The sequence below is a fragment of the Lynx canadensis genome, chromosome B2, assembly GCF_007474595.2.
Source record: "Lynx canadensis isolate LIC74 chromosome B2, mLynCan4.pri.v2, whole genome shotgun sequence".
In the NCBI taxonomy this organism is placed as follows: domain Eukaryota; kingdom Metazoa; phylum Chordata; class Mammalia; order Carnivora; family Felidae; genus Lynx; species Lynx canadensis.
Window position 1 is genome coordinate 49,588,682 of NC_044307.1, and position 16,039 is coordinate 49,604,720.

General features: G+C 37.5%; 1 protein-coding gene across 1 annotated transcript in view; it reads right to left on the minus strand.

The window, feature by feature from the left end:
* Positions 1–16,039, minus strand: part of PKHD1 (PKHD1 ciliary IPT domain containing fibrocystin/polyductin) — a 486,267-nt gene that overhangs the window by 14,550 nt on the left and 455,678 nt on the right. Inside the window, 1 exon segment of the mRNA XM_030315703.1 lies at positions 14,968–15,090. Coding sequence (XP_030171563.1) covers positions 14,968–15,090 — 123 coding nt within the window.

The following is a 16,039-nucleotide window of genomic DNA, read 5'->3' on the forward strand; positions in this document are numbered from 1 at the left end:
TCACCACAGCTCCCACCTGTAAGAATTACCTTAAAAAACACCCAAAGCCTGAAATAACATTTCATCTTATCCTTCAGCATTTTCTGCCTTTTATTCTTCTCCCCAAATGCCTCACTTCCTTCAGAAAATACTTCCTAACTCATGCACTCCTTATTGTCACAACACATTGTGTGTAGAGAGGTGTATCAATCTATTTCTTATAAATATTAAGGTATTATGGCTCGATTTAAAAAACAATTTTAGGGAACCTGGGTGGCTCAGTCAGTTTAACTCATACTATATTGATGTATGCCTCAATACTTGCTGACTGGAGTTTCTCATTTGACTTGGGCAACTCTTTCTATCATTGGTCACCTTTCTTTGTATGACAGCCTCGTCTTCCTATTGGGATGTTGAGTTCCTACCAGGAGGGAACTTTTTGTGCCATCAACTTATCTCCCTATTATGTTTAGTCCTATGCCAAGTACTGAGCTTGGTGTCATCTCCATAATTACTGCTCCCACTAGGAGGAAAAGACGTAGTTTATTGAGATGAGCAACTAACCAAAGAACAAGAATATTATGTTTGCTCCTACCTGACAATTTATTAAAGGAAAAACAGGGCTTTGAATTTTTATTCTTTGGTAAAACCAATACCACTTCATAGAAGAGGAATCAAACACAACACGTCACCTATTTTCAACCCATTAAAGATATTGGTATCATGTTTTTGAAAGATCGTCATTGGAAATCTGTTCCCCCTTGTTCTTCAAGTCAGCATCTATTCATAAAAGACTAACACAAGTGTATCTTTCCTTTACAGGCCCAAAACATTTAAAAATCTCCCATGAATTATTTACATGGAAGCTCCAATCAGCAATATACCTGACAGGCTCCCTAGCCAAAATGAAAGTGCACTGTGTAAAGGTGCCCAGGGAGGCTGGCCACCTCCCACTGTGAGGTTATAGACAGAACTAAGTCAGCACACATTATATGTCAGTGCTGACATCAGAAGGAATCAGATCCTTTGATCTCAGAACGCCACAGGAAGCTTAGATCTCAGACAAATTAGATAAAAAATGAATTTATAACAGATATGTGTCCTAAGGCATTCAGCTGAAAGTTTGGGTTTTAGGGAAGGAAGACTAGTGAATATCAAAACATATGAATGGCATGTCTCCCCTCTACCTCCACCTTATTGCTGAGTCCCCATTAAAATGGAAAGATAAGATTGCAAATTGCCCCTCCATGCCACATAGAGTCCCATTGGTGGATTTTACCAAGCTTCTGGAAAAAAGGAATAAAATACAGGAACATATATCACTTATCTATGAAAAGGTAGACTACATGGTTTCGGACCCTTTCAGGTTCACCATAGTCAGCTATAACTTTTCCAGCTACTCTTAACCTCCTTTGTCTTCCAAAACTTTCTTGGGCAAAAAATATACGGTGTGCTTATGATTGTTTTAAATTTGTGTGGGTACTACTCACTGGCTTCTTTTGCAAGGGGAACGTTAAGAGTGAATCTCTCCTCACTCTCCCACTACCCTCACTGCTCATATTTTCCCAGCCCAGGCTTCATGTCTTGCAGTTCATGTTGGATGAATTGGATTCAGCATAGAAGGTTTAATATAACCACATGGATCTTGGAGCCTAAATAGGGTCTAGGCAGATGGACAACTGAACAAGCAACATAAAGAATGTACTCCACCCTTGAACTGGGAGGGACCAATTTGGGGGAACAGCATGGAAGCTTTGTTGCTTCTCTCATCCCTGAAATACAGCCAGATAACACTAAACCATCCTGCACACCTAGAAAACTGATTGTTGTATTAATCCTCAAATCTTCACAACCTGAACCAGAGAACTCAGCAAGTACATGGCGTGGAGAGGGGAGTAAGCCACTGAGGGCAGGGAGCTGTTTTTGCTTGCAGAGAGAGGATGGGGATGGCGGGAGAGTATGGAAAATATCCCTCCTGCCCAAAAGCAGCTGGAGAGAAAAGAAAGAGTATACAAGGGACTGAAAAAAAAAAAAAAGTGAGAAAGGAGAGTGTTTAAATTCCATTAAGACTCTATAGGCAGGGGGCGTGCAGAGTCAAACTCCACAGCTCCATACCTGGTGGTGCTCTGGTGGGAAGGGTGAATCCCCAGGAGTGGAGAGCAAGGTCCTTGGGCCACACAGGGAGAGGTGGTTCCCCTGCTGGGAGGATATTTGGTAGAGGCTGTGCGGCCTCCCCACAGGCAAAGGACAAAGTGGACCTGGGATAACAAACACATTCGTTGGTGATCAAATAAGGACATTAAGTGTAAAGCCTGGCTCCAGACGTGTGTTGTGATTTTTCCATAATTTGTGAAATGATGCTGCTACACGATCATGCAAACTTTTTCTGGGGTGGGCTGGCACCCAGCCACAGTCTCTAGGCATTGGCACCAGCATGGTCCCACAAACGTTCCTGGATGTGGGCAGAGCAGCTGGCCATTGCTCAGTGAGACTCTCCCCCAGAAGGTCTGAGCAGGTCAAATGTGCAGTCCCTCAAAATTGAGGGGTTGGGAAACACAGCTGCATCTGAGATAAAACTCAGGAGGGAGGTGCTGCATGGCAACCTGACGGCTTGGTCACGGACAGTGTAAAAGCATGGAGTGGATGGAAGCTAGATACCAAGGAGGGATGCACAATTGCTGGTTGAGGAGAGCACAGAATTCTGATCCTAAACACTAGGTAGCTGGGTGATGCCATTCTCACCCCTCCCGCGCATGCATATACACACCTATAGGCACCACAACAATCCACCAAGTAAGCTAGTCAGTGCCATCTAGTGGAAAACAGAGCCATTACACTAAGTCTCACCTAACTGGGTCAACCTCACTCTTCAGGAACACAAGTCTCTCTGCCTGATTAGTTTATGGACTATAAAGTGCTTCATAGTTCAACTTCTAGGGGAAACCGATGTATTTCAATTGTACGTCAATTTGTTTGCTGGTCCATCTATTCAATTTCCCTTTTCTTATTCTTGAATACAGAAAGAGAAGTAAAATATTTTCATTTTCCATTTCATTAAAAATGTTTTTAATTTTTTCTACTATATATTTTACCTTTATGTAAATTTTTCAAATTCTAATTTTTTACTTCCATGTTTCATTTTATTCTATTTCATTGTATTCATTTTTTTCAAATTTTCAAACATTTCCTTTTTTTTCCTTTTGTTACCATTCCCTTTTTTCTCTCATCTATCAAGCTCAACAACCAGACCAGAAAACCCCTAGCATCCTTTATGTGACTGTTTTTATATTAATTCGCCCAAAAGAAAGAAGAGGAAAACAATGACAGCCAGAGACTTAACACAGATACGAGCAAGATGTCTGAACCAGAATTTAGAATCACGATAATAAAAACACTAGCTGGGGTTGAAAACAGATTAGAATTCCTTTCTGCAGAGATAAAAGCTAATCAGGATGAAAAAATTCTGTTACTGAGCTGTCATCTCAAATGGATGCCACAGCAGCAAGGATGGATAAGACAGAGCAGTGAATCAGCGATACAGAGGACAAATTTATGGAGAACAATGAAACAGAAAAAAAGAGGGAGACTAAGGAAAAAAGCATGATTTAAGAATTAGAGAAATCAGTGACTCATCAAAAAGGAACAACATCAGAATCATAGGGGTCCCAGAAGGTAAAGAGGGAGAAAAGGGGGTAGAAGGGTTATGTGAGCAAATCTTAGCAGAAAACTTTCTTAACCTGTGGAAAGACACAGACATCAAAATCCAGGAAGCACAGAGGACTGCCATTAGATTCAACAAAAACCGACAATCAACAAGGCATATCATAGTCAAATTCACAAAATACTCAGGCAAGGAGAAAATCATGAGAGCAGCAAGGGAAATAAGTCCTTAACCTACAAAGGAAGACAGATCAGGTTTGCAGCAGACCTATCTACAGAAACTTGGCAGGCCAAAAAGGGGTGGCAGGATATACTCAATGAGCTGAATCTGAAAAATATGCAGCGAAGAATTCTTTATCCAGCAAGGCTATCATTCAAAATAGAAGGAGAGAGAAAAAGTTTCCCAGACAAAAATTAAAGTCGTTAATGACCACTGAACCAGCCCTGCAAGAAATTTTAAGGGGGACTCTGTTAGGGGAGAAAAGACAGGGAAAAAAATACACCAGAAGCAACAAAGACTAGAAAGGACCAGAGAACACCACCAGAAACTCCAACTCTATAGGCAACATAATGGCAATACATTCATATCTTTCAGTACTCCAAACGTCAATGGACTCAGTGCTCCAGTCTAAAGACATAGGGTAACAGAATGCATAAGAAAACAAGATCCATCTATATGCTGTTTACAAAAACCCACTTTAGACCTAAAGACACCTTCAGATTGAAAGTAAGGGATGGAGAACCATCTATTATGCTATTGGTCAACAAAAGAAAGCAGAGTAGCCCTACCTATATCAGACATTCTAGACTTTAAAATACTGTATGATGAGATGGAGAAGGGCATTATATATATATATATATATATATATATATATATATATATATATATAAAATAAGGGGTCTATCCACCATGAAGACCTAACAATTATAAACATTTATGCTCCAAATGTGAGAGCACACAAATATATAAATCAATTATTCACAAACATAAAGAAACTCATTGATAATAGTGCCATAATAGTAGATGACTTCAATACCCCACTTACAACAATGCACAGATCATCTAAACAGAAAATCAACAAGGAAACAAAGGCTTTGAAAGACACACTGGACCAGATGCACTTAACAGAGATATTGAAAACATTTCATCCTAGAGCAGCAGAATACACATTCTTCTCCAGTGTACCTGGAACCTTCTCCAGAATAGATCACATACTGGGACACAAATGAGCCCTCAACCAGTACAAAAAGATCGAGATCATATGGTGAATATTTTTAGACCATAATACCATGAAACTCAAAATCAATTGCAAGAAAAAAATGTGGAAAGATGATAAATACTTAGAGACTAAAGACCATCCTACTAAAGAATTAATGGACTAACCAAGAAGTTAAAGAGGAAATTAAAAAGTACATGGAAGCGAATGAAAATGATAACACAACAGCCCAAAACCTCTGGGACACAGCAAAGGCGGTCATAAAAGGGAAGTATATAGCAATCCAAGCCTTCCTAAAGAAGGAAGAAAGGTCTCAGATACACAACCTAACCTTAAACCTTAAAGAGCTGGAAAAAGAACAGCAAATAAAATTCAAAATCAGCAGAACCAGGAAATAATAAAGATTAGAGCAGAAATCAATGCCATAAAAACCAAAACAAACAAACAAACAGGAAAACATATCAATAAAACCAGAAGCTGGCTCTTTGAAAGAATTAACAAAATAAACCCGTAGCCAGTTTGATCAAAAAGAAAAAGGAAAGGACCCAAATAAATAAAATCAAGAATGAAAGAGGAGAGATCACAACCAACACAGCAGAAATAAACACAATAATAAGAGGATATTATGAGCAAATATGCACCAATGAAATGGGAAATCTGGAAGAAATGGACAAATTCCTAGAAACATATAAAGTACCAAACTGAAACAGAAAGAAATAGAAAATTTGAACAGACCCTTAACCAGTAAAGAAATCAAATTAGTAATCAAAAATCTCCCCAAAAACAGGAGTTCAGGGCCAGATGGCTTTCCAGGGGATTTCTACCAAACAGCCAAGGAAGAGTTAACGCCTATTCTCTTGAAGCTGTTCCAAATAATAGAAATGGAAGGAAAACTTCCAAACTCTTTCTGTGAAGCCAGAATTACCTTGATTCCAAAACCAGACATAGACCCCACTAAAAAGGAGAACTATAGACCAATTTCCCTGATGAACATGGATGCAAAAATCCTCAACAAGGTATTAGCCAACCAAATCGAACAATACATTAAAAGAATTATTCACCCCAACCAAGTGGTATTTATACCTGGCATGCAGGGCTGGTTCAATATTCACAAAACAATCAATGTGATCAGATCAGTAACAGCACAAGAACCACATGATCCTCTCGATAGATGTAGAGGAAACATTTGACAAAACACAAAGTCCTTTCTTGATAAAAACATTGATAGAAGGATCTTACCTCAAGATCATACAAGGAATATATGAAAGACCCAACACTAATATCATCCTCAATGGGGAAAACCTGAGAGCTTTTCCTCTGTGGTCAGGAACAAGACAGGGATGTCCACTCTCACCACTGTTATTCAACATAGTATTGGAAGTCTTAGCCACAGCAGTCAGACAACATAAAGAAAATAAGATGCATCCAAATCGGCCATGAGGAGGCTAAACTTTCACTCTTTGCAGATGACATGGTACTGTATATGGAAAACCCAAAAGAGTCCACCAAAAAACTGCTAGAACTAATCCATGAATTCAGCAGTTGCAGGATATAAAATCAATGCACAGAAATTGGTCACATTCTTATACACCAATAATGAAGCAACAGAAAGAAAAATCAAGGAATTGATCCCATTACAATTGCACCAAAAACCATAAAATACCTAGGAATAAATCTAAACAGAGTGAAAAATCTATACATGGAAAATTATGGAAGGCTTATGAAAGAAACTGAAGAACCCTCCTAAAAAAAAGAAAAATATTCCATGTACCTGGATAGGAAGAACAAATATTGCTAAAATGTCAATACTACCCAAAGGAAATTAAGTATTCAATGTAATCCCTATCAAAATAACACAATCATTCTTCACAGAGCTAGAATAAACAATCCTAAAATTTTTATGGAACTAGAAAAGACCCCAAATAGCCAAAGCAATCTTGAAAAAGAAAACCAAAGCAGGAGGCATCACAATCCCGGACTTCAAAGCTGTAATCATCAAGACAGTTAGGTACTGGCACAAAAACAGACACTCAGATCAATGGAACAGGATTGAGAACCCAGAAATGGGCCCATAAACATAGGGCCAACTAATCTTTGAAAAGCAGGAAAGAATATCCAATGGAATAAAGACAGTCTCTTCAGCGAGTGATGCTGGGAAACTAGACAGCGACGTGCAGAAGTATGAACGTGGACCACTTTCTTACACCACACACAAAAATAAACTCAAAATGGATAAAAGACCTAAATGTAAGACAGGAAGCCATCAAAATCCTCAAGGAGAAAGCAGGCAAAAACCTCTTTGACCTTGGCCACAGCAACTTCTTACTCAACACGTCTCCACAGGCAAGAGAAACAAAAGCAAAAATGGACTATTTGGACTGCATCCAAATAAACAGGTTCTGCTCAATGAAACAATCAGCAAAACTAAAAGGCAACTGACAGAATGGGAGAAGATATTTGCAAACGACATATCAGATAAAGTTTTAGTATCCAAAATCTATAGGGAACTTATCAAACTCAACACCCAAAAAACATATAATCCAGTGACAAAATGGGCAAAAGACATGAACAGACACTTCTCCAAAGAAGACATACAGATGGCTAACAGACACATGAAAAAATGCTCAACATCACTCATCATCAGGGAAATATAAATCAAAACCACAATGAGATACCACCTCACACCTGTCAGAGTGGCCGACGTTAACAACTCAAGCAACAACAGATGTTGGCGAGGATGTGGAGGAAGAAGATCTCTTTTGCATTGCTGGTGGGAATGTAAACTGGTACAGCCATTCTGGAAAACAGTATGGAGATTCCTCAAAAAATTAAAAATAGAACTACACTATGACTCAGCAATTGCACTACTATTTATCCAAGGGATACAGGTATTCTGTTTCAAAGGGACACATGCACCCCAATGTTTATATCAGCACTATCCACAATAGGCAAAGTATGGAAAGAGCCCAAATGTCTATCTATGGATGAATGGATAAAGAAAATGTGGTATGTATATATATGTATATATAATGGATTATTACTCTGCAACCAAAAAGAATTAAATTTAGATATTTGCAACTACGTGGATGGAACTAGAGGGTATTATACTAAGTGAAATTAGTTAAAGACAAGTATCATATGACTTTATTCACATGGGGACTTTAAGATACAAAACAGATGAACATAAGGGAAGGGAAGCAAAAATAATATAAAAACAGGAAGGGGACAAAACATAAAAGACTCTTAAATATGGAGAAAAAAATAGAGGGTTGCTGGAGGGGTTGTGGGGGGAAGATGGGCTAAATGGGTAAGGGGCTTAAGGAATCTACTCCTGAAATCATTGTCACACTATGTGGTAATTTGGATGTAAATTATAAAAAATAAATAAATTATAGAAAGAAAAAAACATAAAAAAAGAAGACACATTAACAGTGGGATAAAAAAAAGAATGTACTCCATTTTGGTTTCTCATTTGTCAATCAGGGCAGCAGTCCTGCCTACATGTTTAAGAAGGTATATGCAATAATTAAGATTCATTAATGTAGATTTTTTTCCTTGAAGAGAAAAATTATCATATATTTTGAATAAGTAATGCATTGCAAATAAGCTACGGAAATTTTAAAAATATGAGAGAAAAATGACTTTAATTCCAAATTATATCATGAGTGTTTATTTATTGTTTTATAATATTCTAGCAGTGGATATGTTTTAGTGAACCTGAATTCACTCATGAATCCATATGGAGTTTACTTTGGTATAATTTTTGAAGTGTGAGTCTAGATTGATAAATGTTGTAAACAGTCAAATTTACTAACCCCATTTAAAGACTAACAGTTGTTTTATTTTTATTATCTCTTTTATCATATGTTACATTTATATATCTAATATCTATATCTCATTTATTTGAACTAATATCTGCATATATGCTTATGTCAGTATTATATTGTCTGAAAATAGGAACATAACTATTATTTCTCTGGTTGAGCTACCCATCCCTACTGCCTAAACTCAATTTCTTATTAAAAATTTGGCTTTGGGAGGCCTGGGTGGCTCAGTCAGTTAAGTGTCTGACTCTTGGTTTTGGCTCAGGTCATGATCTTACAGCTTTGTGGGTTCGAGCTCCACATTGGATTCTGTGGAGCCTGCTTGGGATTCTCTTTCTCTCTGCCTTGCCCGACTCACACTGTCTCTGTCTCAAAATAAATAAATGTAAAAAAAAATAAAAATAAAAAAAATTGTCTTTGTATCATTGTTCTGTATTATCTGAAGAACTTTAGAATCATCTTATGATGTTCTACTCTGTATAAAATAATGGCAGCTGCATTAAACCAAAATTAATTTAGGAGTTACTGATTTCTTTGCAATATTACTCAATCCAATTAGAAACATGGTGCAATTCCCTATGTAATCAAGTCTGCTCTTTAAACTATGCAATATAGTTTATTTTTTATATAAAAGTCCAATATACCTCTTGTTAACATTGTTTTCCAAGACAGCATCATCTTTAGTCACTATTATGCATTTCAATATGCCTTCTAACTGTATGCCACTGGCTTATACAATATTATTTTTGCATAGACCAACATAATTTTTGTGTAAGCAATTCAAATTATTTATAAATTATAGCATTTATGGGTTGCATCTTTTAAGTTAGTATTAAACAGTTATATCATCTACAAACAATCATGTATTTTCTCTAACATTCTCTTAGTTTTTTTTATATTGTATTTCCTAGCATTCTAAAATATGTTATAAAGTTGTGGTAATGAGTTATTTGTTTTATCTTAATGTGAGTAGTACCTCTTCTAATATTCCCTTGTTAAACATGATATTGGATCTTGCTTACAGAGAACATTGGAACTCTCCATCTTATTTAGCTGAAAGTCTCTTACCCTTGGTATTTTAAAAAATATTCCCATATTAAAAATTTTCTTAAGGAATTAAGTGCTAGATTTTGTTTACATTTTTAAATTAGGAGATGTTCATATATTTTTAATTATATGACATGGGCAGGCTATTTATTAATAATTTCCAAATATAGTTCTATTTTCCTGTGAACGTGGACAGTTTTTAGTCCAGAGCTGTTTTGGTCTTCCCTGCTTTTGGGCATCTTGTGGCCAGCTCTCTTCTTCCCTCTCCCTGTCATTCTTATAGGTCTGTACTTACAAAGGTAAATTCACAGTCCTTTTAATTTAATACTCATAAAATACACCATATACAGTCAATAGGACCCTAAAGTAGTAGACATAAAACCCTGAAGTTAATGATTATAGTCACAAATCCATAATATCTTGCCATTTTTTCATGAATTTTCAGTTCCCAGCACTGGGAACAGAGGTTTCACAAAAAAAAAAAAAGTGGTCAAAGACCTGTGATGTCTAGAGAAGGGAGCACTGGGGTCTGCAGCAGTAGCAGTCACACAAAGACAAAGGCAATAGCAAGGAAACTAAGGTGGCACTAGATAGCATTCTGCCTGCAAGTCAGTCACATTTTGCCAATTGGTAGGACCCCAAAGATGTACAGTCATGATCCTGTTGTTTATTTTGTGAACCTGAATAAACTTTCTGCATCTCTTTTAGAAAAATAAGGGGGCTTTTTTACAGCAGTTGAAAAAACTGCTGGAATCCAGGTTTCTCTAGAAAGGGAGAAGGGCAGGAACAGGTCTCATTTCATCTTTGCTTTCACCATTCACTCAATAACAATAATTATAAGCAGTCTAATATCCTAACACCTTATGGTAACAGTGCTGCTGGAATTAGAAAATATACAGAATTTATTCAAAAAGATCAGAACTGGGGCGCCTGGGTGGCGCAGTCGGTTAAGCGTCCGACTTCAGCCAGGTCACGATCTCGCGGTCCGTGAGTTCGAGCCCCGCGTCAGGCTCTGGGCTGATGGCTCGGAGCCTGGAGCCTGTTTCCGATTCTGTGTCTCCCTCTCTCTCTGCCCCTCCCCCGTTCATGCTCTGTCTCTCTCTGTCCCAAAAATAAATAAACGTTAAAAAAAAAAAATTAAAAAAGATCAGAACTACATGAACACCCATAACTATATTATATATAAAAGGTGTTAAGTGAACAAGAGGGAAGTGTTATAAAAGTTCAAACAAGGGGATTATTTATTCTAGCTTAAAAAAAAAAAGGAGAAACTGAATTTGATCTGGGATTGGAAGGAGTAGAGACTTTAGGTGTGTAGATACATTGGAAAATGTCATTTTGAAGCTGGGAGAAGTTGTGTATGGGGAGTGTTGTCCTGGAGAGAAAAGAAGGACAGGAGGAGTGGACATCTATAATGGGTGTATTAACTAAGACTGAAGTGAAGATACATCTGTGAAACAATATAGGGGAAGGTGGAAACCAAAGAGGTTACAGTGGTGTTGTTATTCAAACTTGGTGAGCAAGGGCACAGGGTGGTATGGGGAGCACCAGGAGGTAAAGAGAACTCTGAGGTGTCTCACCTGGGAGATCTGCTCCCTGTTAACCAAATTAGGGGAGGAAGGGAACAGTTGAGAAGGAATAATACAAAATGGAGCTTCGACAGAGCAAAACTAGACTCCCTCCCTGGCATTTCTGTAAACCTGAGTGTGTGCAAACTGGACAACCAGGCCCTTAGCAAATGGGATTTGAAACAGTGTGATATGATTTAGGAGCTTGAAGGACTAAACATGTAACTTAAGATAGTGATATTCTTTTCACTCTTGGGGAATTATCTCCAATCCTTACGTTCATCAAATACATATTGTTTGTTGTGATTGCTTTACACTTAATTGTTGCTTAGAATTGTTCTTTCATTTTACCCAAAATATTATTCTTGTGTCCCAACCAAATTGCACACTCATAAAAGACAGGGGACCAGATATCACCTCTCTGCAACTAACTATACAGAGAAGATCTAATAAAGTACTAAACAAATATCAGGAGGCAAATAAATACTTATCCAATATTTATCGGGAAACATAATCTAACTACATTTAGTAAGTCATTCCAGCATCTCTCATCAACATATTACAAAGACAATAGCTTCTTCCAGGGTTTCTCAGCCTTGGCATTATTGACATCTTGAGCCAAATAATCTTTACTGTGGGGTGGTCCTGTGCATTGTAAGATGTTTATGGTATCCCTAATTTCTTCTCACTAGATGTCAGTAGTGTCCCCCCTCCCTGTGACAACTCTGACAACAATGCAAATGTCCTCTGGAGGTTGGATGACTAACTGTCCCCATTTGTCTGGGATACAGGGAGTTGTTGAGACACAAGGCTTTGATTTTTAAAACTGGCAAAGTTCTGGGAAAACCAGGATAAGGTGGCCACTCTATTTGGGGGGCCAAAACTAGCCTCTCAAGAACCACTGGCCTATGGGAACAGAGAGCCATCTATGTATAATGAATTCTTAAAAACAAACAAACAAAAAAATGAAAAAATACTGCCATCAAGGCACACATTTAATATTTTGGAACCCAAAGAGGAAGTACTCATTTTCATTGAAGTAGGAGGGACTGGGAAAGACTTTATGAGAAAAAAACAAAACAAAACAAAAACATTTTTCAGCTGGTGCTTAAAAGCTTCAGGAGGTTTTAACAGGTGAAGATAAGCAATCCAACTGGGAGAAAGTGTGCAGGGAAATGGGTGGGAAGGTATTAGACACACCTGAGGAGGAGTGAGCTAGTGTAGTGAGTGTGGGCAGTGGGCATAAAGGTGAATTGCAAAGTAAGGTTACAAAGATAGGAAGGAGTCATGCCTTTGAAGGCTTTGAGTCTTAAATAACAAGAACCAACAATAAATAACACATATATATCTTACATACAATATGCCAGGAATTGCTCTGCACACGTTAGTAATATTAACTCACTTAATCAGCACAACAACCATAAGTGTGAGCAGTGTTATTATAGCAACTTTCCCAATGAGGGAGCTGATGGACATAGAGAGGATAGTTGACTTCCTTGAGGCCACAAAGCAAGTCAACAGGAGAGTCAGGATTAAATTCAGTCTGCCTGACTCCTGGCTTTCATGCTCTGAACTGTCCCATTCTTCTGCCTCTCCAACTAACTTGAGAATTCATTAGATCTAACTAGCAGAGTGACTAGCACAAATATGAATTTTATAAGCTGACTCAGATGGCTTTATATGTCTGGCTGGTAATGGTAAAATATGAGGGATATATGCACCACTCCCTTTCTCCCCCAGTGTAACTCTCCACCACCCCTGTTATATCCACACAATTTTTGGTAAAAGCCATAACATGATGAGTTTATAGTCTCAATATACTGGATGGTGGAAACAGTTCCACCAGCTGACAAATTTTAGTGCTATGGTATTGCTTAGTAAATGCAGTGTGCTTATGAGAGACAGAGCCAATTCCTTTATTTGCAAAGGCCAAAAGTTTAGAAAAAGAGAGAAAAGGGAAACTAAAGTGCCACAGAAATACTGAAATAAACCAAATTTATTTAAAGCTTGCAACAATTAGTTGTTTTGTAGCTGGCAATAATTTCTGAAGAAAATAGGAGATGCCTCATTACTTGCCTTGGAATTGATGCTCTTCAGATTTGGACATAGCTTAGGAAATAAGGAAACATATCTGCTATGGTCCCTAAGGGAGGATTTGGAGAACACATCTTTCTATTTTTAACCTGGATGTCCTAATAAAATGGCCCCTAATACTCCCGTCTCTTCAATCTAAACTTTTCCGCAGGAACCCTGTCCCTTATCTCATTCCTGATAATTTATTAATAAGCCACCAGATAAAAAATGTTCCTTAATAAAACACCCAGGCATTGTGGACTGCTTAATGTAGTTAATTTAAGTAGGGTAACCGAGATTCATGTAGATAGCCATATTAGATTAGGGGGAGATTAGCATCACTCTTGCTGTTTGCTTAAGAATGCGGCTAAATATGCTGTTTTTCACAGTGCTGAATTCACATGAGCCTTTTCAAACACTTATGCTGAATTTACATGCAATAATATAGACAAGAGGTTTCTAGACACCAAACAAAGTGGTCTTAGATGGAATCTGGAAAAAATTCCCGTCCTTTTCTCTCTATCTTCTTTCTTCTCACACCTACCCACTCCAAGCCTACTTCTGCCTTCTGGCATAGGTCCAGGCTGAAGTATGGCTGGCTAATTTGTTGGGACATTTCTAAAAAACTAACTTCATTTCCTCCATGAGAAAAAATACAAACAGGCAAACAAACTGATATCTACACACACACACACACACACACACACACACACTTGCCAGAGTTCGCTGAACTAGAGGTAGAACAACATTGAACTGCTACATTTTAGTTAAACATGGTACTCATAATCATTAAAATTCATATTCTTTTTTCAAGCAGAAAATATGATAATTGACTATTCCTTAGAATAAATACAAATATTACTCTTTCTAGAGTGTATGCTTCAAAATGTTTCAGATTCATAAAAATTATATGAATATTTTTCATCCACCATATCCATATTTGGCAAATCCCTCTTGTGCTCTACCCACTGTCCTCCTGTTTTCTGTGTCTTAGAAGGGCAAAGGAAAATCATTGGTCTGAATAAATGCTTACCTTTTCTTTGCTTGGCACCAATTCCAATGGTAATATAGAAATATAACAAGCAAAATCATCTAGCATAATGTGCAATGTAAGCAAATAATGCATTTTGCTAAAAGTAACAAAACAACAAAGCAGAGCTTCACAGAGCTGACTCATTTTTAAGGGTTCCGTATTCAGCCTAATTTGCATAGTTGGTATTTGGCAACACCACTGTCTTATTTCCCAAATTCAATAATGTTGCCAGACTGGCAGCTTTGCAATAGCTAAGGGAAAGATTATATGCCTATGCTTTAGTTTTCCCTTTCTCTATGTAACAAATTCAAATGTTAAACCAATTATCATCTACTAAGAAAAAATTATAAATGTCAACTTGAATAATTGGTTAATAGCTGAGTGAATCAGATGGACTTGTATATTCCTGTATTGGGGTGTAATTTCCTTGAGAAGAAGTAACAAAGAATAAAGAAGGGCCTAACAACTAAATTGATCCAGAAACTAACAACCATGTGGAGAGGGAGGCCACAGCTCATCCACGATGGGTGTCTGTTGTGGAAATCATCCCCATTGTCCAAGCTTACCTTCTCCCATCATGGCTTCTTCCTTTTCAGTCTCTACATGTGATCCTTGGCGTTTGGATGAGATGTGGATGTGATTCTTTTGACCATTAGTCTGGAATTCAGCAATATCTCCACTTTTTATTTCTAGAATAATGAAAAAAAATGTGAATGTTTCTTGTTTTTTAGATAAAATGACATTTTTTATTTGCAAACGTGCCCTAAGGGTTAAGGTGTTCCTCTTGTATGCCCTCAAAAGATGATTGTGATATACACATGCAATAGAATTCACATGATATATTGAGAGCTTAAGGAATAATGAAATACAATCCCATATACTGACCAGCAACTTTAAGGTTGGTTCAGTAGCCATATACAGTAAAACTAGCCACCAAATAGGACTACTGAACATTTGAAATATGACTAGCTTAAATTAAGATGTGCTGTAAGTGCAAAATATACACCTGATTTTGAAAAACTGTAAAATACCTAATATTCTTATAGTTATTACATGTTGAAATAACTTTTGATAGATTAAGAGTATACTAGAAAATTACATCATGTGCCTCATATTTGTGGTTCATGTTATATTTTTACTGGACAGAGCTGGTATGGAATGTTACAATACTCTTTTTACCTTTTATTCTGAAATAATGATAGATTCACAGGAAATATAAGGGATGGTTCATGCATCCTAAACCACCCTTCTCCACTGTTAACAACCCAAATAACTATAATATGGTATCGAAACCAGGAAATTGACATGGGTACAATCCACAGAGCTCATGAAATTGTGTGTGCTTTTGACTGAAGACTTCTATTTCTTTTAATGTTTTATTTATTTTTGGAGAGAGAGAGACAGATGGAGAGAGACAGAGAGTGACAGCGCATATGAGCATAAGAAGTGGAGGGGCAGAGAGAGAGGGAGACACAGAATCCAAAGCAGGCCCCAGGCTCTCAGCTGTCAGCACATAGCCCTGAGCGGGGCTTGAACACAGGAACCATGAGATCATGATCTGAGACAAAGACACACGCTCAACTGACTGAGCCACCCAGGTACCTTGAAGAATCTACTTTTGACTGATGAGATGTTTAT